This window comes from Malania oleifera, chromosome 8 (genome assembly GCF_029873635.1).
Source record: "Malania oleifera isolate guangnan ecotype guangnan chromosome 8, ASM2987363v1, whole genome shotgun sequence".
In the NCBI taxonomy this organism is placed as follows: domain Eukaryota; kingdom Viridiplantae; phylum Streptophyta; class Magnoliopsida; order Santalales; family Ximeniaceae; genus Malania; species Malania oleifera.
The window spans coordinates 103,102,792-103,128,959 of record NC_080424.1 but is presented as its reverse complement, the minus strand read 5'-3'; the positions used below and the strand labels follow the sequence as shown (position 1 = coordinate 103,128,959).

At 37.0% G+C, this 26,168-nt stretch overlaps 1 protein-coding gene across 1 annotated transcript in view; it reads left to right on the top strand.

Moving 5' to 3' along the window:
• Positions 1–365: 365 nt before the first annotated feature.
• Positions 366–26,168, top strand: part of LOC131161434 (uncharacterized) — a 36,585-nt gene continuing 10,782 nt past the window's right edge. Inside the window, exons 1-7 of the mRNA XM_058117184.1 lie at positions 366–791; positions 1,033–1,120; positions 1,210–1,402; positions 1,490–1,580; positions 17,545–17,580; positions 17,709–17,807; positions 26,016–26,146. Coding sequence (XP_057973167.1) covers positions 714–791; positions 1,033–1,120; positions 1,210–1,402; positions 1,490–1,580; positions 17,545–17,580; positions 17,709–17,807; positions 26,016–26,146 — 716 coding nt within the window. The 5' untranslated portion in view covers positions 366–713. The remainder of the gene's footprint in view (positions 792–1,032; positions 1,121–1,209; positions 1,403–1,489; positions 1,581–17,544; positions 17,581–17,708; positions 17,808–26,015; positions 26,147–26,168) is intronic.

Genomic DNA, 26,168 nt, shown 5'->3' with positions numbered 1-26,168 from the left:
AAAAAAAAAAAAAAACGCACACACCAATTGAAATACACAACATGGGCAAAAGATTTCAATCTAAATTACTTCATTATGAGTTTTGATTTTTTTTAATACAACCATTTACAAAATGCTCTCCTAAAATTAATTGCATGACTTAACAAAATTATTTCAACCTCAACCTTAGCCTAGATATTCCTTTTGAAGGAATTTAAACATTTTGAGAGAGTTAGTAAATAGAGGAATTATTTTGTACATTACTAAACTAGTAAATTGGTATTTTCGGATTAATATAATTTTATCATGAATATAATTTATAAGACAAAAAAATTATAATTATTTAATTTAGTTTAAATACAAATGAAATTATATTTGGTATCCAGTTTTATCATTTAGCATCTTAAATTTTACAACAGATGCACCAAATATTTTTCAATTCGAACAATCTGAGTGAGTCGGTCCAAAGAGTAGGGCTCTCTCTCCTGGAACGAAAGAGGATCAGACAGATCAGTGACAGTGTATCTTGGGAGCAACTGAGCAACGTCGTCAGTGAAAGTACCGAACGGTCAGTCAATCAAAGACGAGGAGTATCCGAGAGTACGAGATTGCTCATCTCCCAGGATTACATACAGTCTTCTCTTCTCGCAATCTATTCCACTTTTACTTCCGTTGAATCGCTGGCGTTCGAACCCTAACCCGATTCTGTGCCGCCGGAGAAGCCCCCAACGATCATGGCCTCCGATGGCTTTCCACCTATCATCGGTGCCCAACTGACTTACCTCCTCACTCACTCTCCTCTGTCCATAAAGGTAAATCTTTGTTCATCCCACCAAATTAGTGTTTTTTTTTTCTTTTTCTTTTTCTTAACAATGCACAAACAAAATCCTAAATCACAAGTTTGGTTTTGACGAACTTCGTTGTTGTTGTTATTGTTGTTTCTTCACAAATGCACAAAAAAAACCCTAGATCACAGGTTTGGTTTTGGCGAACTCTGTTTTCGTTGTTTTCTCTAAGTATGCGACGAACTATAATTTTTATTTGATTTTTCAGGTTGATCATATGTGGTCTGGTTCTAAGGCTCATGGCTTGCTCGATCGGTTCACCTTACTCATCCCGTTCTGCCTTGATTATCTTAGATGTTAGTGAAACTTCTTGGATTTTTTTTTTTAAGTATTAGATTTCAAGGTTGTTTCTTGCGGCCATTTTGATGGTTTGATGTATGTTTAGGGGATGTGATATACAATGCACAGTGTCCGTTAGCCGCGCCAGATATTGTATTCGCGCCAGAAGATGAGACATTTCGACCATTTAGAGCGACAAGTGAAGGAGATGGTGATTCTAATAAGTCACCCAAGAATATTATTTGTGATTGGAATAGCAAAGATCCTTCCCGGTTATTGTCTCTCATTCTTGAGCTTAGGTTAGGGTTTTGAGTATTTATTTTTTAAACATTCAAGCATTTTGAAATTTGAATTTTTTCATGAAGTTTTATATGTTTTGGGTAAAGGGATCAGTACAGGGCCTACCAGAGAAAGCGGGCTGGAGAAGTCGATGATGATAGATTAAAATTTGAAATTAGTACTATTCTTCCGCGGGAGGTAAAAAATATTGACTCCTCAGTTATGTTGCATGCATTTATTTTTTATCAGTAGAAGTGCAAATTCATAATAAGGATTTCCGGGAAGAGAAATTAGAAATCCAAGAAAACTGGACGCAGCACAATTCAAGCATTACATCAACATCAGAATTAAAAAGAGGCATTGAAAAAATCCACAACGTCATTAGAGTTTACGGTAAAACTGCTCCCATCCCAAAAGCAAGTGTTTGAGCCTTTGAGATTATCTTTCCTTCAAAATCTGTGAAACCTGCTTCACTCCTTTTCATAGTCTTTCTCCTAATTCACCCTTGCCAAGCAAAAGCTTTCCTTTCATAGATTTGGATGGCACCCAACAAATGCCCAGCATAGTATAAATCAATTCTCGGTAACTTCTGGCAATCATTTTTTTTAAAATGCGAAAGAATGTGATTAACCAACTCCCGTTTTGTTGCAATGCCAAGATCTTCCATTTTTGGCAAGTTGTGTAGTTGTAAAATATGATGCCAAGAGAAAGTGCAATCTTCGAAGGAGCTTTGGTTTTCCAAACCTTTCACAGGAAGGTGTCATACCCAAATTCACTGTGCTTGATGAAAGCTCCATAATAGGAATTTGTAGGAAAGAATGCCGTTGTTACATATCCTAAATTATTTTTACTTCCCTCAATTCTTACTAGAGCTTCTTAAGTTCTTGAAAAAAATGATGTATTTTGATAAACAAAGTGAAATACACATATTCTTAATGAGCACTCCTCATGAAGAGAAAACAAATTTAAAGTTATTGAAGTTGGTGATATTTGTGCTGCTGATTTTTTGTTTAAAATGGTAGTGTTAAAACAGAGGGCACCACGCCTAATTGTATAAATAACATTCATGAAAAAATAGATATACAAAGGGTGAAACTGTGGAGAATGGCTGCTTGTTGTGGCATGTGGAACATTATGAAGGAAATGACAAAAGAACATGAAAATGGTGCTGACAAATGCTGATATCGACTTGAGTCCTTCATTTTCAAGTGGCAACTTGTCTGTTTATGTCATATGCTGCACAACACCGGTTAACATGTTCCCCCCTTTTAAACATTGATGGCGAGTATAAAGAATTAAATGCAAGGATGGTTGGAGGCTGTTGTTGAGAGATAAAATTTTGGTGGTGCTTAGAATTATTGGCATATTTCAGTTACTCAATAGGAAAGCCATCGTGTGGTTTATGTTTGAGAGAAATATTTTATTTTAAGTATTTTAGATACTAATCTATTAAAAAATATAATCATTTTAAGACTTTGTGTCATGACTCATGAGCCAAGTGTCACGGACCCCCAAAATGGGACTCAAGTAAGGGCCGTGTGGCACTCGTTGGGAGCTCTCCTTTGACAAGTCAGCCAAAACTCACACGTTCAAGCCTGCAAGAACGAGCACCAGGTGAGTCTCAATACTCAAGGAAAACAAGGAACAATAGGATATCACACGAGCAATATATTCTCATACACAGAATAAGATTATAACAATCAGGGATATCACAATCCAAGGCAACAAAACACCATAATGAAAATGACTACTTGTATTATTCAAATCCAAGAGAATAACCATACAAACGTTAACACAGATAATTATATATTCATTCTAAATCCCTGGAGAATACAATTATAGCAGTATCTCTCTCCCCTTTTTCCCCATTACATTGTCACTCCCTAACATCCTCACCCATTCATTTTATCGACGTCCTCATTGATGTGTTGTAGAAGGCCGTCTCACTCTGCTGATGTTGAAGTTGATGTCGTTGTCTTCGAATTTTTGAAATCTTCAATTTTCTGTATGGCATGCTGAAGGTTTTCTGCCTTTTCCTAATTATTCTCTTTTCCCCCCAGCCCCAGCCACTGAACCACATATTGTTGTTGTTGACGACCTTCTACATTGACGACTCTGTCTTCAATGATCTCGTGGACATTTTGTTTACAGGTTGCCTTTTGGAAATTGTTGATCTCCTTACCTTTTGTCGGTGCGGATCTGCTTCATCAGTGTGGAATGACTTTAAATTGCTTACATGAAACACGGGATGGACTGTACGTCTGTGGCTTTTCATCCACTCGGGTTGTTCAAGCTGATAAGATGCATGTCCCACCTTCTCGATCACTCTGATTGGACCTTCGTAACGGCGTAAAAGCCTTTTATCCTTGCCGCAAAGAAATCGAAATGTCTCTTGCGGCACTTTTACAAGAACTAGATCTCCAATTTCAAATTGTTATGGTCGTCTCCCTTTGTCAGCCCATTTCTTTATGCTCTTCGATGCTTTTTCTAACTGAGCTCGGGTGACTTCGATGTTTTGCAACCAATTTTTCGTGAATTGGTATGCTTTCGGGCAATTTCTTTTTGTATGGACCATCCAGAGTGTGCGGGAGAGTTGGTTGTTGACCTGTCACAATTTCAAAAGGGCTTTTATTAGTCGCAGAAGATTTCATAGGGTTAAAACAAAATTGTGCCGTGTCCAGTAAAGTAACCAAATTCTTCTGATTTGAGTTAACAAAATGTCGCAAGTATTCTTCCAGCATCCCATTAAAACTTTCGGTTTGACCATCTGTCTATGGGTGGTAGCTGGTGGACAAATTAAGGTTTGAACCCATCAAGCGAAAGAGTTCACCCTAAAATCCCCCAGTGAATCTGACATCCTTATCACTGATTAGGCTTTCTGGAACACCCCAATATTTCACCACATGCTTGAAGAATAACTGAGCTGTCTTCTTTGCTGAACATGGCGTCGAGACTGGTACGAAAGTTGCATACTTTGAGAACCGGTCAATCACCACCAAAATTGTGTCATATTCCTTTACTTTTGGCAACGAGGAAATGAAATCCAAAGAGACACTCTCCCATGGCCTGGCAGGAAATAGCAATGACTCCAATAAACCTGAGGTCTTCTTTCTTTCTACCTTGTCTTGTTGACAGATCAAGTAAGTTTTGGTATAACTCATCACATCATCTTGCATATTCGGCCAATAGTACCCCTGTGTAATCAAGGCATGAGTTCTTCGCCATCCCGGATGACTAGCTCACAATGTATCATGACACTCTTTTAGTAAGGTTTTCCTCAAGTTTCCAGCTTTGGGCACATAGACTCTCCTGCCTTTAGTCATTATTAGTCCATCTTCTACCCAGAATTGTCGTGTCTTCCCTTTTTCTATTAGTTTGCTCAGTGTCTGCGCCTGCTGGTCTGTACTTAAATGTTCCCTGATAAGATTCTTCAAAGGTAACGCCACCTTATTAGTTGATAAATGACTGATGAGTTTCAATGTTGCCAATTCGATTTTTCTACTTAAAGCATCGACCACTTCATTCGTCTTCCCTACTTTGTATTCAAAATCAAAATTAAATTCAGCTAGCTTCTCCTGCCAACGGGTTTGTTTTGAAGTTAGTCTAGGTTGTGACAAAAAGTGAGTAACTGCCACATTATCGGTTTTTACCACAAATTTGGACCCCAAGAGATAGTGCATCCATTTCCGGAGACAGTGTACCACCATGAGAAGCTCCTTTTCCTGTGCTGTATAGTTCTGTTCGGCACTCGTTAATTTTCTACTTTCAATAGCAACTGGATGCCCTTCCTGCAAAAGAACACCCCCTAATACAAAGTCTGAGGCATCTCCTTGTACTTCAAACGACTTTGTCACATCAGGAAGGATTAGCACAGGATCTCATACAATCTTTTCCTTTAATTCAACAAATGCTGATTGACACTCTTCTGACCACCCCCATGGTACCCCCTTCCTCAGTAAATTTGTTAGTGATACAACTCTTCTGTAGTACCCCTCTATAAACTTTCGATAGTAGTTGGCTAGGCCCAAAAAAGATTGCAGTTCTCTAACGGATGTAGGTGCTCGCCATTCATTGATGGTTTGTACTTTAGATGAATCCATCTGTATCTGGCCCTCTTCAATGATATGCCCCAAGAATTTAATACGCTTTTGAGCGAAAACACACTTTTCTCCTTTTACATATAACTGTTTTTCTCGGAGTTTTTGAAAAACCTTCCGAAGGTGATCTTTATGTTCTTCTAAGGATGCGCCGAAAACCATTATGTCATCAAGGTAAACGACCACAAATTGATCAAGGTAGTCCCAAAAAACCTGATTCATTAAAGAACAAAAGGTAGCAGGTGCATTTGTTAGCCCAAAAGGCATGACAAGGAATTCAAATGCTCCATACCGAGTGACACAAGTGGTCTTCGGTTCATCTCCCTCTACAATGCGCACTTGATGATATCCCGATCTCAAGTCCAGTTTAGTGAAGTATTTAGCTGTACTTAACTGATCAAAAATTCGGCAATCAGTGGAATGAGATACTTGTTGCGAACCGTCACCTTATTAAGAGCTCGATAATCTACACACAAATGCAAACGATCATCTTGTTTCTTCTGGAATAATAATGGGGCCCCAAAAGGTGCTTTTGAAGGGCGGATGAATCCTGCTGCAATTAGATCATTCAGTTGTCTTCTAAGTTCAGCTAACTCAGGCGGTGCCATTCGATAAGGGGCACGTGCTGGCGGCTTTACCCCCGGCAAAAGCTCAATTTCGTGGTCAATCTGTCGTCGAGGTGGTGAAACCCTAGGTAGCTGTTCTGGGATTACCTCCTTGAACTCTTCTAAAACTTCCTTAATTTCAACTGGATATTTCCCTATCTTTTCATCTTCTGAAACTATTGGTAGAACCACAAAATAAGGTTCTCCCTTTTTTACTCCCTTCTTGAATTGGAGGGCCGAAAGTAACTTTCTCTCATCGAAATTGTTGTAGGCTGCGGGGACCGCACGAGGTGTATTTCCCATTATCACAAGACAATCCACAGTTGGGATCGGCATTGAGCGTGTCACTTTAAGAAAATCCATCTCCAATACCACATCAAAGTCATCAAGGGGTGCCACGGTGAAATCAACTGTTCCAAACCACAACTCCATTTGGCAGGCTACTTTAGGTGCAACTCCCACCGTGGTTAACGCTTGAGAATTCACTGCTTTTAACTTCCCCACATCCTTATCTACTTGTAATTTTAACCGTTGGGCTTCTGAATTAGCAATGAAATTATGGGTGGCCCTTGTATCAATTATGACCTTGATTTTCTTTCCATTCAAAAGTAGATCAACGTACATTAAGCCCTTCTACTGAGACTTGTTGGTAACTACTTGGCGCTCTAATGCCCCCAAAAATCTCAATGCTCCCACCATATTCTGTTGTTCTTTTGGGGATGCTGTCGGGGTTTTGGTTTCCCCTTGAAGGAGCATTCAAAGCCTTTCGTTCAGGGCACTCCGCCACTCAATGCGGTCCTGTGCAAAGAAAACATGAGACCAGCACTTGACGCTCTTCACCACCCGTTCGTCTCCCCCTCTACTCCCTATTCATGGGCGCTCTTTTATCTTTCCAAGAACTATTTGTCTCCCAGTTCCTTCTCCCATTTGTGGGTTATACACTTTATTGGGTCTGGAATCATTATTGGCGGACGTAGGGAAACTTCACTTCCCAGAATTGTCTGAAAAATCATCCAACCGTTCAGCATCAGCGAGGGCAGAAGAGAGATCACCAGCACCTTGCCAGCAGCGCAGTTCATTCTTTGGTCATGTCTTCAAACCTCAGAGAAAATGAAATAGTCTATCCGATTCGGTTATGTCTATGATGTCCAACATCAAGGCCTGGTATTCCCGTACATAACTCCTTATTGAGCCGGTTTGTTGCAATTTCATTACTTTGCACTTTGCTATGTACTTCATATTTTCTAGATAGAATTGGGTCTTCAACGTCTGTTTCAACCCCTCCCAAGTGTAAATGACACACTTATTGTGCTGAATATCATTCCATTTAGTTCTCCACCACAATTTTGCATCCCCAACCAGGTATACAGTTGCCATATTTACCCGATCCACTTCTAGATCCACTCGTGAGCACATGAAGTAGTGCTCCATATCAAAGAAGAAATTATCCAGTTCCTTTGCATCTCGCGTACCCCCAAAACTTTTAGGTTTCGGTACCTTCAATTGAAAACCTTCACTTGGATCTGCAACCGGCCTTTGGGCTATTTGTGCCACTGCATTCACTTTCACCATCATCTCTTGTAAATCCCTTTGAACCTGGTCCATAGCACTTTGGACATTGCCCATCTCATTCGAATCTTCCTTTAAAGCAGTAATGGACTCCTTAACATCTTCTGCAAGGAAATCAAAATTAACCGTTAGCTCCCATAAGGAGGCCTTAAGCTCTATTGGCACTCCCCGTTGGGACGAAAGAGATGGCTATATGCCCTTAATATGTTCCAGCCTACTCTCAAAGGCTTCCAATTGCTCGATACTCTTCTGGAAGGTCTCAAGCTCTCTTGGCCTTTTCTCCAGGGATTTCACACGTGGAATGAATTTTTCAAGTTCCTCAAGTCTCTCTACAAATTTTGATACCCCATAGAGATTTTCTCTGGGGTTTTCTTCAGCAGCCTCAAGCTTTGTGCCTTTCTCTTTTATCAATGTTTCCACCAACCCTTGGAGTTCACTGCACGTTGTCTCCAGGGTTACAAGTTTTGTCTCAAGCGCCTCAATGCGCTCCACTTTTCCTGACGTGTTTCTTATATTACCACTCATGGTGCTCGCTCACACTGTGCTCTGATACCAACTGTTACGGACCCCCAAAATGGGACTCAAGTAAGGGCCGTGTGGCACTCGTTGAGAGCTGTCCCTCGACAAGTCAGCCAAATCTCACACGTTCAAGCCTGCAAGCATGAGCGCCAGGTGAGTCTCAATACTCAAGGAAAACAAGGAACAATAGGATATCACACGAGTAATATATTCTCATACATAGAATAAGACCATAACAATCAAGGATATCACAATCTAAGGCAAAAAAACACTCTGAAAAGGACTACTTGTATTATTCAAATCCAAGAGAATAACCATACAAACGTTAACACAGATAATTATATATTCATTCTAAATCCCTGGAGAATACAATTATAGCAGTATCTCTCTCCCCCCTTTTCCCATTACATTGTCACTCCCTAATACCAAGCTTATTTAGGATATTATGCTTGTTACAACTTGTCTTGTGCACATTGGATGGGTAATTATTATGTAAATAGTAGTGTAAGTTTTATTGTTTGAATAGGATAATACAACAACAAATAACAGCAAATCGAGTCTTAAATCCCACTAGGTGGGGTCGGTTACATGAATCATTTTTCCCCAATCTATGCGATCATGGACAATTTTGTTTGATAAATTTAGGGCTATTAAATCCTTACTATCTCATTTTAGGTCTACCCCTTATAAAGGAAATCATGTAGTTGTAACCATCTTGATTTCCTCGACCAGATTAATTGTATTTTATCCCTTATAAATATGCTATTTGATAGCCTAGGATCTTCTTGTTACGTTATTTGAATATTTTTAATATTGTTGTGTGTTTGAATTTGTGACCGCAATGCTCTATACAATCCCTATATATAGGACATCTTCATATCAATGAAAGTCACTTCTGCAATTTCTATTTGGTATCTAGAGCACGTTCCTCTGACGAGTGTTTTTTTATTTTTGTTCCTCATGGCCGCATCCCCTGAGTCTATGATTGTCAATAATTTCGAGCTTACTGGCAGTGGTGACACTCATCTTGTTGCCATCAATGCCGGCTCCCAGCTTCCTCTGAAGCTGATCCCTTCCAACTTTCCTTCATGGCGCGCCCAACTGATGTCCTTGCTCATTGGCTACGATATGCAGGGCTATCTTGACGGTACCACTGTTTGTCTGTCATCAACGCTCCCCACCAGCACCTCCTCTGCAGATCATTTTCTACAGATGTCCCCAATCCAGCCATCTAGCGTTGGTTCAGGTAAGATGAGCTGATCCTTCACGCCATCCTTGCATCTGTCCCAAACTAGTGATGCCACTGATTGCTGCTTCGTCCACTGCTCGTGAAGCATGGTTGCAACGATTTTATGCCAATCGTTCACGTACTCGTGTTATGCCAGCTTAAGGAGGAGTTGACTTCCATTCAACAAGAGCCTCGCTCTGTCTCGGAGTATCTCCATGCTATCAAGGTTCTTGTTGATGAACTTGCGGTGATTGACTCTCCCGTCTCAGTGAATGATATCGCTCTTTATGTCCGTAACGACCTCGGTATTGAATTCGGTGATATTGCAGCATCTATTCGGGCACGTGAGACTTCTCTTATGTTTGAAGAGCTTTATGATATGTTAGTTGGCCACGAAAGCTACTTGAAACGTATTGAAACTTCCAACTCTGCCCTGGTTGTTACTACAAACACCACTCAGTGCCGCACTACTGCTTCCAAATCCAACCACAACCAACGTTCCAGCACTGGTTCCTCTGGTCAGAATTGCACCAACTCTAGTCGCTATGGTTGCAAAGAGCGGTCTGGTAAGCCCTAGATTGTTTGCTAGCTATGTGACAAAGTGGGACACTCGACCAAGACTCGTCGCTTAATTTCCAGTGAGAAGTCTGTTAATTGTGCCACTACCAGTGGGTCTAATAACAAGAAGTGGCTTGTGGATTCAACTGCTTCCCACAATATTACCTCTAATCTTGCCAATTTATCTGTTCACTCGGAGTATGATGACACAGATGCGGTTGTCATTGGTGATGGCTCAGCTTTGTGAGTCACACATGTTGACACTATAACTCTTCCCTTTTTCTCAAAGCTCTTTACATTAACCAATTCTCTCTGTGTTTCTAATATTCACAAGAACTTGTTCTCTAATGTTTATCTCGAGTTTCACCCGTTTCATTTTCTTGTGAAGGATCGGAGCATGGTGGCAACTCTTCTTCGCGGTAAATGTCAGGATAGTGTCTATCCAATGTCGATGGCTTCTCCTGCTACCAAGTCTTTTATTTTAGCACTCATTGTTGAACGAACAACATCTGACACTTGGCATAGACGACTTGGGCATCCGTTGAATAAAATTGTTGATTTCGTTATTTGTCGATTTTCTCTTCCAATTATAGTGTCTCGTACCGCTTTAACATCTCTTTGTATTGCTTGTAAATGCAATAAAAGTCATAAATTGCCTTTTTATTCCACTTCTCTTATTAGTACCCATCCTCTTGAATATATCTATACAAATCTTTGGGGGCCTACTGCCTACATTTTGCATCTACTTGTCTCGGCATGTGGTCTTTGATGAGTATATTTTTCCTTTTTTTTCCTCTGCCCTTGTCACTGTGCCCTCTCTGTCAGTTTTAGGTGCTAACACCCAAGATTTTGGCATACCACGGTGCCTTCCATTGGACCGATACCCTCCTCTCCTGCCATCGTCACAGACAACGCTCCTGCAGCTCCGACTCCATTTTCCTAGCCATATTCTTCCCTTGCTCAATATTGGCCAACAGAAATAACTCCACCCGCCACACCTGCAGCTATCGGTCCAATGGAAGGTATTGCTGGTATGGCAAGATCTTGTGTACTGACAGAGAGGGCACAATGACATGGGCAGAGGAAGAAAAAAGGAAAAATATATTCATTAAAGATCACATGTCGAGACAAGTAGATGCGAGATGTATCAAGGTCCATACACTTATAGGCATTTTGTGAGCTTGAGTAACCTAGGAAGAGACAAGGCGTTGATTTTGGTTGTAGTTTACTTGTGTAATAAGGTTTTAGCCATAGGTAACACTGACAACCAAAATTCGCAACTTGTAATCAGATAGACGATCAAATAAACACTCGAATGGACTCTTATTTTTTAAAATAGTAGTGGGCATACGATTTATTAAATAAACCGCTGCCTAAAACGCATAGGACCAATAAGAGGGAGGAAGACTCGTGTGACTCAATAGACTTAAGCCTATTTCGACGATGTTACGATGCCGACGTTCACTTGTACCATTTTGTTGAGGTGTACGAGGAGCGGTGGTTAGCCAACTAATGGAATTAAAAGAAAGATATTGTCGAAGAGCATGATATTCCCCCCATTATCCGAGTATAAGTACTTGATTTGAAAGCCAAAATGTTTTTCAATTAGCCCTTTTAACCGATAGAAAATGGAGCGAACATCACTTTTTTGACGGATTGGAAACAACCAACAATACTTGGTAAAATGATCAACAAATAATGCATAAAAATGAAACCCCTCAATTGAAGTGGAAGACGCAGGCCTCCAAAGATCTGTATAGATATATTCAAGAGGATGAGTACTAATAAGCGAAGTGGAAGAAATAGGCAATTTATGACTTTTATTGCATTGACAAGCAGTGCAAAAAGATGTTAAAGGGGTACAAGACACTACAACTTGAAGAGAAAATCGACGAATAACGAAATCAAAAATTTTATTCGACGGATGCCCAAGTTGTCTATGCCAAGTGTCAGATGATGTTTGTTCACCAATGAGTGCTAAAACAGAAGAATTGGTAGCGGGAGAAACCATTGACATTGGATAGACACTATCCTGACATTTATCGCGAAGAAGAGTCACCCCCGTGCTCCAATCCTTCACAAGAAAATGAAATGGGTGAAACTCGAGATAATCATTATTGGAACGAGTGAAATTATGAACATAGATCAAGTTCTTGTGAATATTAGGAACACAAAGAGTATTGGCTAATGTAAAGGGTTTCGAGGAAGAGGGAAGAGTCATAGTGCCAACATGTGTGACTCGCAAACCTAAGTCATCGCCAATGACTACCTCATCCGTGCCATCATCCTACAAGTGAACAAATAAATTGACAAGATTAGAGGTAATATTGTGGGAGGCAGCTGAATTCACAAGCCACTTCTTGTCGTTGGACCTGCAAATAGTGGCACAATTCACAGACTTCTCATCGAAAATCGAGCGATAAGTCTTGGCCGAGTGTCCCACTTTGTCACATAGCTGACAAACATTGTGGGGCTTACCAGACTGCTCTTTGTGAACATAGCGACTAGAGTTTGACTAGAGGAATCGGTTCTGGAGCGTTGTTTGAGGTTGAATTTGCAAGTGGTAGTGCGGCACTGAGTGGTGTTTGCAGTAGCAACTAGGGCGGAGTTTGGAAGCTTCAAGATGTTTCAAGTAACTTTCGTGGCCAAACCAGCATGTAATGAAGCTCTTCAAACGTAAGAGAAGTCTCACGTGCCCGAAGAGGTGCTGCAATATTACGGAATTCAGGATTGAAGCCGTTGAAGACATAAAGAGTGATGTCATCCGCTAAGACGGGAGAGTCAATCATTGCAAGTTCATCAACAAAAACCTTGATGGCATGGAGATACTTCGAGACTGAGTGGGACTCTCGCTGAATGAGAGTCAACTCCTCCTTAAGCTGCATAACACAAGTATGTGAACGGTTGGTATACAATCGTTGCAACTTGGACCATGCATCACGAGTAATGAACGAAGCAGCAATGAGTGGCATCGCTGGTTCGGAGATAGATGCGAGAAGATGGCGTGAAGGATCAACTTATCTTACTTGAACCCACGCCAGAAGGCCGGAATGGGGACATATGCAGAAGATGATCCGGCAGAGGAGGTGTTGGTGGGGAGCGTCGGTGACAGACAGACAGTGCCGTCAAGATAGCCCTGCAGATCGTAGCCAATGATCAAGGACATCTGTTGGGCACGCCATGAAGGAAAGTTGGAAGGGGTTAGTTTCAGAGGAAGCTGGGAGTCCGCATTGATGGCAACAAGATGAGTGTCGCCACTGCCAGTAAGTTCAGAATTATTGACAATCATAGACTTAGGGGATGCGGCCATGAGGAACAAAAAACAAAACTCGTTAGAGGAACGTTCTCTAGATACCATATAGAAATTGCGGAAGTGACTTTCATTGATACGAAGATGTCCTATATATAAGGACTGTACAGAGTATTGTGGTTACAAATTCAAACACACAACAATATAAAAAATATTAAATATCGTAACAAGAAGATCCTAGGCTATCGGTTAGCAGATTTACATGAGATAAAATACAATTAATCTGGTCAAGGAAATCAAGATGGTTACAACATGTCAACAACATGATTTCCTTTATATATAGAAATTGCGGAAGTGACTTTCATTGATACGAAGAAGTCCTATATATTAGGATTGTACAGAGTATTGCGGTTACAAATTCAAACACACAACAATATAAAAAATATTCAAATAACGTAACAAGAAGATCCTAATCTATCGGTTAGCAGATTTACAAGAGATAAAATACAATTAATCTGGTTAAGGAAATCAAGATGGTTACAACAACATGACTTCCTTTATATATCAATTAGTCTGGTCAAGGAAATCAAGATGGTTACAACTACATGATATAAGACATCTTTGTATCAATGAAAGTCACTTCCGCAATTTCTATACCCCTATCTTTTTTATTGCTCTTCACAGTAACTAACTTACTCTTCCTCGCTGACGTACTATGTGGCCTACGTTGTAAGTGCTCAAACCATCTGAGTTGTTCTTCCCTTATCTTATCTTGTATAAGAGTCACGTCTAACTTACGGCGAATATGTTAATTTCTTAATTTATTTTCTAATGTTATGCCACTCATCCCTGTAAGCTTTCTCATTTCAACAACTTTTACTTTTTGGATATGTTGTTGGTTGGCCAACATTTTGATCCATATAGTATAGCGTGTCTTACAACTACCCTATAAATCTTTCCTTTTAATTTTAAGAGTATTTTACGATCACAAAGCACACTTGAAGCACTTCTCCATTTTATCCAACCTACTTTAACTATATGCGTTACATTCTCTTCAATTTCTCCCTTAGCTTGCATAATAGGTCCAAGCTATTGGAATCTACTAGTGCTATTGATTTCTTCATCATCAAGTTTATCTTTGTCTTCAATATTCCTCTTACTATTACTGAAATTGAAATTGCATTTCATATATTTTCTCTTATTTTTAATTATCTTAAAGCCTTTAGGTTCTAAAGCTTTTCTCCATAATTCTAATTTAGACTCTACTCTACCCCTAGTTTCATTAATCAAGACAATATCATCGGCAAACAACTTACACCATGGAACCTCATTTTGGATGCTCCTAGTCAGTTGATCTATCACTAAAGCAAAAAGATAAGGATATAAAGTAGATCCTTGATGTACATCTATTGTGATTGAAAATTCTGTAGTCTCTCTACTTATAGTCCTAACACTAGTCATTTCTCCATTGTACATATCCGACATCAGTATACCTACTACATACACTTTTTTTTTTCCTAAAACTCACCATAGAATTTCCTTAGATATCCCATCATACGTTTTCTTTAAGTCAATAAATACCATATGCAAGTCCCTTTTCTTTTCCCTAAACTTGGCCATTGATCTTCTTAAAAGATATATAGCTTCTATAGTAGATCTTCCAGGCATAAAGACCAAATTGATTTTTTGAGATTTTTGTTTCTAGCCTTAATCTTTGTTCAACTATCCTTTCTCACAGTTTAATTGCATGAGTCTTAAGTTTAATTCCACGATAGTTATTACAATTTTGAATATCTCTTTTATTTTTGTATATAGGTATTAAAGTGTTTTTTCTCCTTTTGTCTAGCATTTTCTTAGTTTCTCTAATTGTGTTAAATAAATTAGTCAACCATATAATTCTGTTATCACCTAAGCATTTCCAAACTCCAATTGGGATGTTATCTGGTCCTATGGTTTTTCCATTTTTTTAATCTTTTTTAATACAAATTTTACTTTGGTAATTCTAATCTTGTGAATAAATATCATATTTTTAGTCTTTTCCTCATTTGTCAATTCTAAGTTTAAGCGTTCTACTTGATTTGTTATTTAAATAGTTTACTGAAGTAACTTTACCATCTTTTGTTTATGTCTTCTTCCTTAACCAAGACAGCATCATCCTCACTTTTTATACATTTTAAATTACCAAAATCCTTACTCTTTCTTTCTCTAGCCATAGCAAGTTTAAGTATATCTTTTTCCCCTTCCTTTGCATCTAATCTAGCATACAATTATTAAATGATCTATGTTTAGTTTAACTAACAGTATTTTTTGCATCTTTTCTCACCTTTTTATACTTTTCAAAGTTATCCATGTTTGTACATTTTTGCTATGTTTCTACATTTAGTAAACCCACTAGCTATTGTAAATGTTTAAATATTGTAAACGAATGTTGCCTGCAGAAGTGTGAATAATGAGTTGTGTTGCTTTCTGATTTACCATGTGACTTGTGTTTACATACATGCTTGTTTACTGCCTCCACTTACTTTGTATTTGATAATTGTGAATCTGTTCATGTGGGTGAGACTATTGTGTACTTTCGGATGACTAGTTAGCTAGTGTGCTATATAACTAGTGCCGCGCAGCTTTACACAAGGTGTGAAGTTTTTGGCCCTTCACAAGCTTCTTTAAGGTATTATGCCTGCTTGTGACTGCGTCTTTTGCATATCGGATGGGTAATTATCATGTAAATAGTAGTGTAGGTTTATTCTTGTGTAGGATAATGCCTTTGTCAAAAAACAAGGAGTAGCTCCCCGGATAATTTGATGTTTCTTAGTGCCGATTATTTGATGTTTCTTAGTGCCAAAGCTAGAATAGAAGAAAGTTATTCAGGGAAGGCAAGAAGGCTAAACATGTTACAATAGCTAGTGAATTTTACAATGATTGATGAACAATCACCCTCCCCTAAAGAGTTTTATTTGCTATTCTAGCTTTGGCATTAGGAACCATCAAACTGATTGAGGAGTCATGCTCCCATTTTTTGACTAAGCCATTGTCCTACTTAGAGAGCAAAACTTACAATACTATTTACATAATGATCACCCATCCACATGCACAAGACAAGATGTCACATGCAAGCATTATACTTTGAACAACTTGGCTTGTGACACTTTGTAATGATCAGTACTTATGTGTGCATTCTGTATTGTGTGGGTTTGAGTGTTTGACATGTGATGGTGGGAAATCATGCTTTGCCCAACTTTTAGGGGGTAGAAAAAAGATAATCCATTTGAGTTTTGATACATTGGCTTGTTACAAATTTCATGCAAATTTTATAATAACACTATCATTTATACAAATATTGGACAAGTAGCATCAATTGTGCTATTCATCAGTTGTCATAGTGATTGTCATTCTCAAAAGGAAACTTTGTGTTATAAAACGAAAAATGCATATTCATTAACCTAGGATATTTTGACTTTGGTTTTTATAATCTGTAGTGTTGTGGAATTGCTAATTGTTGAATGTCATAAGGCTGTTCCTATATTTGCTTCAGAGGGTAAATTTTTATTCTATTTTTGGTTTTTTTGATAAGCATTATATTTAAGGGTGGGCCTTGGATCAACGGTAAGGCTGCTCCTTTGTGACCAATGGTCAAGGGTTCAAGTCCAAGGAGGACAACCTCTCTGCATAAAAGCAGGGGTAAGGCTATTTTCACTGTGAAGACCCTCCCCCTACCCTCGCAAAGTTGGTAGCCTTGTGGCTCGAGGACGCCCTGATAAGCATTATTAATTGTTCCTTGCTTCTTGACTGCAGTTTAATTCTGTGTTTTCTTCCTGCCTCGAGGACTTTATTAGCAAAAGGCTGAAAAGCTTTAGTAGTTGGAGAAATTCTTGTTTACCATACGAGTAATGTGGTGTGGTCACTTGGGGAAAACACATCTACTTAAATTTAATAACCAACAACCAACTTAACTATCGTGTCAAGGAATTATTTATAAGAAAAATTTGAAGTAGGAAAATTACGACGGAACCCTTCACTAATTGTATAAAAACCATTAAAACTTGCAATTAAAAAACAGACCTTCCACATAAACACAGCCCTAACTAATTAAATGCACATAATCTCAACAGGCTTAGAACCCAACAAACTTTCAACCCTATTTTTTGAAATTGTCATCCAATGATGGTCAATTTAATCCATTCAATGCCTAGCTGCCTTTCTTACATCAATGCGTTCTCAACCTGGATCACAAGTTTGTAGCTGTTTACATTATATATATATATATATATATATATATATATATATTATGATTTTTGATTGAGCATAAGATTATTTCTTAATTTCCATCATTCTGCAGGGAATTGAAATGTATATGAGCTCAGGCATTGACAAGGTATTCCTGAAAGGAACATACTTTCACATTGTTTCAATTCATTTCCTGAACATGCAGTAGTTGTTCTTCCATCAGTGTTGACTTTTGACTATATTTTGTGGTTTCTATGCCTTTGAATTTTAGTGTAGCCAGAGGAAGTTAAGTTTGCAGTGCCTCTACTTGATATTGATATTAACAAAATGGTGATGGGGTGCACGTGGAGACATCAACAGAAGATAAACCTACAGGTTAATACTCTTCTACTCAGTTGGGTCATACACACACACAACACATGCACATGTGTAATTTTATTATCATCATAATCATTTTGTTTTTTGAATATCATAGAGTACCCTTAAAATTAAAAGGAAAGTTCTATAGTGGCTATTAGACCAATTATACTATGTGTAAAAGTTGTCAAAATGAGAATGGTAAGGTAAATAAATCGTATAAATTAGAAGATAAATTAAGCAATGAATATATTCATGCTAAGTTAGGCCTAGCACCTTTAGATGATAAGTTAAAGAAAAGGCAGTTAATGTGGTTTGGGTTTGTCCAACGGAGGAGTACATATAATGCTCTAGTGAGACGTGAGCGACTTAATGTTAGTGTAGGAAGAGGGGGGTAGACTTAGAATAACTTAGAGTGAGACAATAGGTAACGATTTGATAACCTGCCATCAATCAAAGGATATTGTTTTGAATCACGCAAATGGTAGAAGAGGATTTATGTAGCTGACCGCACATAGTGAGACTCAATGCTTGTTTTTTGTTGTTAAAATCATGAGGTGATAGGTAAGGATTTGACAATCTTCCATCTATCAAAGGATGTTATCCTTTGACTTGAATTGCGCAGATGATAGAAAATAATTCTTGTAGCTAGCAACACCTAGTGGGCCTAAAGACTTGTTTGTTTGTGGTTATTTTTGTTAAAATCATTATTACTATGGTCCTGATCCTATGTAGAATCACATATTGATAGGATCAAAGTAGGATCAGTGGTAGGATCATAAAATCCTAAATACATAGTATTTTTAAATTTTTACCAAATTACCTGTTCTATAGGCTTGATTTTTGTCTTGTATGACTTGTACAAGGAAAAAACTCAGTTAGTTGTTTGATCTAATTTTACACTAACAAAATTATGAGCCTAAAAAATTGTTGTTCATTATGTGGTTCAACCTTCAAACATAAATATTTAGTTCGAGGTTACAAACATCTATTTAAATTTTTTTTTGATAGCACATAAATATGTATTTAATACACTAATTCCAATAATAGTGAAGATGGTGACTATGATTTTAATCAATGTTTTAAAAGGCAAAGGCATAAGGTGAGACGTTTTAACTCTTAAGAGCAAGGCATAAGGCTTGAGGCATTGGGGCATAAGCCTTCTAAGAATTTTATTTTTAGATAAAAAATATGTGAATGAATTACATATATTCTAAAAGTTAAGAAAAAAATTAAGAAAAACACACATATAATGTAAAGAAAATTAAACATACTTTACAAACAAATTGTTGGCCGCTCAAAATTTGCTAACATGAATCCATGACGTAAATCATGACAAGAGATAGTTGTACTATTACAAAGTTCAAATTATTTTCATGATCTAAGTCATTTATTTTAGAAAGGTTTAGAAATCAATTCATATTATGACATTCATTTATATAAACATGTAGGTAAAATTTTCTAACCCAATCTAACTTGAGAATCACAACCAAAATGCGTAATCCTCAATTAAAAAGGCGCAAAAGGCGTACATTTTTTACAAATGCATAAGCCTTAGCATGTAATGTATTAACCTTTTTGGAATTTGGAATTTGAGATTGAGCCTCAAGGCATTCTAGACATGCCATGCCTTGAGGCGAGCCTCGATTATGCCTTTTAAAACGTTGATTTTAATAGGGATGTCAAAACATGTCAATGGGTCAGGTTTGGGTCGGGTCATAAACGAGTGGGACTTAAACGGGTTGAGTTTGGATTGACCCGTTTACCAATGGGTGAACAAATCACAAATTTAAACCCACCCAATTAATAAACAGGTTAGAAGCTGATATACTTTAAGTACTCGTTAAGAAATATATAATATATTTATTTTAATTTTTTTCTTTAAAATTTCACCAAAATTGAGATAAATCTTCTTTTTGAAAAAAAAAACACATTTATTTTTTCATTTAATCCTTTCTCACTCTTAACATTTGTGAGTTAGTAACACTTATTTATTATCTAATTTATTTTTCTCTTTAAATATTTTTTAGAAAAAGTGATTTGAAATTTAAAAAATATTACTTACAACCTATTTATCATTTTTTTTTCATCTAAATATTTCAAAAAATGTAGTTATATAACTTGTATCTTATCTCTTTTTATTTAAAAAATATATGCTACATCATACATTCATCAAATATCATAATTTATACATATATAGAAAATTTAAATATTTTTTATAAAAAGCTAAAGGGTGACTCAGCGAGTACCGGACCCAAACCCGGCTAACCTGTTTTTTAATTGGGTTGGGTTTGGGTTGACCCTTTTATAAATGGGTCACTCTTAGTTCCAAAACCCAAACGGGCGGGTAACAAGTCACCCGTTGGGTCACGACCCGTTTTGCCACCCCTAGATTTTAATGATTGACTTGTGTAATCAATGATGATTACCAAGATACTAATGAACCAAATAGTGGCTAAATGTTAATACAATTGTTAATTAGCCGGCTCGATAGTTTAGATCTTGTTTTTTGTTTTTGGTTTAATTTAGGGTCTGTTTGGTGTCGTTGTTTTCTGTTTCTATTTTTGTTTCTTCATAGCGAAGAAACAAATTATAAAAACGCAATTTGTTTATGTTGTTAGTTTTCTGTTTTTGTTGTCGGTTTTCAGCTGTTCGTCAAAAAATTGAAAACCAGATTTTATGGTTTCCAGTTGTTTTGACAACCTATTGTCAGAAATTTTAATACTCGGAAGTAGTTTTTTTGGATTAAATTATTCATTTTATACATTTCTAAATTTGAATGAAAATGAAATGTTCATATGAATTTAAATATAATTAAAATAAAAATATACATAAATTTCAAAAAATAATAATAAAGCCTATTACAAATACCTTTACTATTTTTCAATTATTATGTCCAATAAAATTTTTATTGTAAAGTAAAATTTGAAAGTAGAACAATTTAGTAAAATAATTATAATAAATTTTTTTTTTATAATAGTGATTTTTTGAATGTGTATTATTTGTAATTTTATTATTTTAATCATATTTTTATAATATTATTTGATTTAAAGATGAAATGATTCATTTTTTAATTAAAATTTTAATTTGTATTATTTATAAATGTTAACCACATAGGTTGCTAGTTTTTAGTTTTAAATTTTTGTTCCTAGTTTTTGGTTTTCATTTTTGATTTTTGTTTCTCTAATTTTTGACAATGATACCAAACGACCCTTTATATCTTAGATGTTTGTATGGTTATTCCTTGACTAATTTGTGTTAAACAAATATTTTTTGTTTTTTTTATAGATGTTTAATCCTTTTTCATTATAAGCTGGTTTGATTAATGAATGCAACAATTTGAATGTGTGATATCATTGTTGCATGGGGGCTTTACCATATAAGCTACTTCTTGTTCTCCTAGTCTTGAAGACTCGCTAGATCATTTTTTAGGGCTATAATATTTAAATTTATGAAAGGTTTAAAATCAATTAAACTCAATAATGTTTTGCTAGTTATAAGTTGTTCTATTCAAAGCATGTGTGTTGCATGTGTAAAAATATTTTGGTGTCTTAAAAAGTTCTTTAATAATAATTAGTTTATATATTATAATGTTAATTAATAAAAAAAATATTTGAGGAAAATTTTTAACTACAAATATTTCTTTTATGTTTTAATTGAAAATATTTTTTGATTTTTAATGAGATTTTCCTTTAATTAATTAGACACAGTGCTTAACATAGAAATAGAAACAGTGAGCCTTGATTATAGAGATTTTCATTTCATTATATAAAATTTAAGACAAAGTTCGCTTTTTTTATTTGGAAGGCTGAAGTAATTCACATGAGAATTAGACTTGGGGAAAGCAATCAAGAAAACTATGGGAACCATGTGATTTTTTTAACTTTTAAGATAGAGAAATAAATAGGCAAGTTGATATTATATGGTATGGTAAAAAGAAAAAAGAAATATTCATTTCAATAACCCGGAGGTCAACAGTGATTCATAGTTGGTGTCTGTTGAAGCAGCTACTTGAAGAACTTCGAAGCAAAGGAACAAATAATGAAACAAAACCTTACTGTTGCCTTCAGGGGAAATAACTCAGTTGAAATTTTTCAGAATATCCTCGATCCCCCTAAGCATAGAATGCCAAAGTTGGTGCTCTTTCAAAGTTGGCAACGACATCATCATCTAGAATCAAGTGGACTGCAACAACTGAAAATTGGCTCCAATGGAGCACGGAGAAAGGAGATAGAATAGTGGCACAAGTGTGCTAAGCCAAAAAAAAAAAAAGGGGGGGGGGGGGGGGGGTCAAAAGAAAGATGAAGAAGAAGAAGAAAATATAGTGGCAACAAATACCATGATGAAAGTCCTAGTTTCCTTTACATGTCGAATGACCCAGTTTCCTTTTACTTAAAGGACAGATCCCTTCCTGCTGACAAAAGTGAGGCTGCGAAGATGGCATTTGTGGGAATCATCCTGGAGGGAAAGCACTTGCATAAAGGACACCCCGCCAAGGATATTACAACTTCACATTTTAGAAAAATGCTATGGAATTCCTATTGAAATGCAATCCTTGTCAAAAGCATGTGGGCTAGCTCTGGTCTTTGTTTTTATCTCTATAAAACTATTTGGAAGGCCAAAGTGCTCCCCCCTAAAATCAAAGCTTTTCTCTGGCTGGTTGTGCTTGATAGGATCAATACCAATAACTTTTTATAGATTAGAGGACTGTTAAAGGCTTTCTCTCTCCATATGTATGCTTGCTTTGTTTTAATTGCTCTGAAACTGCTCCACTCTTTTCTGACATTGTGACTTCGCCTGGAGGATTTGGAACAAGTTATTTAATTATTTTGGGGAATGTTGGGTTTGTCCAAAGGCAGTGGAGGAGTTTATGGCAATTCTTTTTATCAGTTTTGGCAAGAAAAAAGGAAGGTAAAGAGTTATAGAATTGTTCCCTATTTGTTCTATTTTGGGGTTTGTGGATGGAACAAAACGTGCAGATTTTTTTTGAGGGAAGAAGCTATCATTTTTGTAGGTTTGGGAAAAGATTCACTATTTGGCTTCTCTTTGTTGATTGGTAATAGGAACTTCAGGGGGAGATGTGCTTTTCAAATATTCAGCATAATTGGCTTTCCTTGTCGAATTGATAGGGCATGCTGATTTTTTTGGGTTGTTTCTAGGTTTTATTTATTTATTTATTTTGGGTTTACCCTTTACACTTTTTCTGTGGTGACTTATTCTCCTGTTTGTACATTCCTATTCTATCAATGAATTTCTTTTGTTAACAAAAAATCAAAAGCATGTGTGCTTATTACCTTGAATTTCGACGATGCTCCTCAACCCAGTTGTAATCCCATGGCTTTTCATTTGGTGGAGAGTGGATCTACACAGACCATTCAAAAAATAAACCGAGCAATTATAATTTCTGGAATTGACCACTGATTTTTTTTTTTTCCATGAAGCACTAGCCTTAGCTCGGATCTCAGAAAACCCGTGAGAACTTATCCAGAAATTCGTGATCTGCAAGTTTGACATACCGCGAGCTATCTTGTATATAATGGAAAACAATTTGATAGAAAATGTTTAGAGAATTTTGTGTTTTAGTTGTATATATGTACTTGGTAACCTTGGTGAGGTATTGACAAGCAAATGATCAAGCAAAGGTGATAAGTAGAACCATCCTTCATGCTATCGACAAGAATTGAAGGAGCTTTGGAAATGTGGGTGGACCAACTTCGTATGATCCTTTGGTCTTACTCCATGACCAGCTGCACTACAATGGGAGAGAGTCCTTTTATCCTAGCTTTTGGTGCTGGGGCCATTGTCTTAGTGGAAATTGGTTTACCAATGACGAGGACTTATGAGCTAATTTGGATGAAGAAAGTAGAGAGTTAGCTTAGCAACAACCTTTCAACAATGGACTGCTTAGTAGTATAACAGAAGGGTTCAAGAACGTGTTTTTGGAGGGGACTTTGTACTTGGAAAATCTATAGCGTCTCGAATTGGGGAAGAAGATGGAAAGCTCTTGGAAAAATCGGGAGGCCCTTACAAAGTTAGAGAAGTTGTTCATCAAGGAACATACAAATTATCTATGTTGGTTAAAAGAGGCTGCACTCAGGACCTGGGACTTGAAAAATTTGTGTAAATGCTTCAATTAGAATGGAAGAACATTTGCACCTTTGTATATGGATTGTAAATATTGATGTAAATATTTGGTTGAATTTAATGCTAACTCAGTTCTTTTCTCTCCATATAAATATATGGAGACTTGCATGCCCCAAAATTCTGAAGGCCTAGAGCCCGGAATTGGGTAAAGGGTGAAGAACTCAAATTATTTATATAAAGGCTTGTTAGCCTCAAAATCTCATTAGAATAGAGCCCATAATTAGGTAAAGGGCATAGATTGTGAAATTGGGCGAAGCGTGAAAAACACTATGTATTTATAGGCTTATTAGCCTTAAAATCCCAAAAGCATAGAGCTTGGATTTGAGTAAAGGGCGAACCTGGTTAATTTATATGAAAGCTTGTTAGCCTCCAAAATCCAAGGGCATTGAGGTTGGAATTGGGTTAAAGGCGAAGAGTCTGATTTATTTATATGAACACTTGTTAGCCTCAAAACCCAAGGGTGTAGAGCTCAAAATTAGGCGAAGGCCTTAGAGTCTGAAATAAAAAAAAGAAAAAAAAGAAAAGGAGAAGACGGGGAATGATGCAATACTTGTAGCAAGGGTGATGAATAGAAAAATATGTAAAGAAAAAAAATGAGGGGAATCATACGTTCACTTTCAATTCATATTCATTAAAAGCTAATTTCATTGAATTCATAGAAGCATACTACAAATAAACATACACATTTGGATTTAGGACCCAGCAATCCTTGGACCCTATTCTTTGAAATTGGTCTCCAAATTATGTCAAAATGATCCATCAAGGTACCTGCTTCCTATCCTACATTAATTCCCTCTTTCTAATAAGAAGTTGACGCACTAGGGAATCTGTCACCATGACTACAATCGTCTTGCTTCATTACGCTTCAATTCGGTGAGTGAAAGAGCTCGAGATGGCATCAACTTATACTTGTTCTTGTCAATGGAGAGGGTATAAGAATTCTCATAGGAATCATTCTTGATCCCCCTGTCAGACAACTTGGACGGCTGAAAAATTATTTGACAAATCTTGAGAGGAAGGATATCACAGTACGTTGTCTTCACAATTGAATCAATCTTGAAGGTAAGCAAGCAACGATTATTGACCTTCAAGTTGGTATTGTTCACCCAAGCAATTTTGCAAGGATGGGGATGTGGTTGAACTTCCAAATTTAACTTCTTCACAGCTTCTTCAGAAGCTATATTTGTACAACTACCATGATCAACAACCAAAGTACAAAATTGCATATGACAAATCACTTGAGTTTGAAAGATGCTGGTTTGTCTCCAATCTTCTTTTTATTCAACCTTGTGGGAAGAGAGGATAGGTCGAAGAACTAATCAATTTTTCTCGTAGACATTGTCATCTAACTCACTTGGGACTTGTGTCTCATCTTCAATTATTTGGATGACATCATCATCATCTTCTTTTTCTGCAATAGCCACGACATGGTTAGGACATTGTGCCGTTTGATGCCCAAAACCCTGACATTTGAAGCACTTCATTGATGTTGGACCTTAGCAGTTGTTTCAGAATGCTCAGGAGTCTTCTAAGGATGTGCAAATGACTTTGTAATGGAGACACAGTTGAAGTTATAGTTCGAGATTAAAAAGCTCTCAAGGGCAGAAATGCCATATTAAAATTTGTTCTCTCTTGACTACTAATAAAAATGATCAGACTTTTAGGAGCAGTCAGCAGTGTAATGCCTGGAGTTAATTTTAGATATAGTGCACTCCTATCTAGCCTTTTAAGTGTATAAAATGTCTTTCCTATGCCTTATTGGAAGCTTCTGCTGCTCTTGCCCATGGGTTGAAGTTTCTTTATCTCTCACTCATGCTTGTTGAAAATCCTTCTGCTCCAAAACAGATTTTGGACTACTAGATTTTAAGATAGCCACCCTTGCCTGGGCACTGTGATTTTGCTTAGCTCAAATTTTTAGTCAGCCAAGCATTTTTTGAAAGATTGGTGCACTTGAATCCCCATGCCAGTTTTTAAATCCTGAGGGAAATCTTTCCCTCATTTATATTACTGACCAGCTTCTTTCACTGTGACAATTACTATTGCCTCATTTCCTTGTCATAATGGATTTAGTGATTAATGCAGGTGATATTTCCTGTTGGGAGAAAGTATTCATCTGCACCTACAGCTCCTCGTCTAAAGTTGGTAGCTTCTTCTGAGTTGAAGGCTCTATTTTCGATTGAAGATGTCAAGCTTCCACCATGGTTGGATTGCATGTAAGTCATGTATATTTTTTGT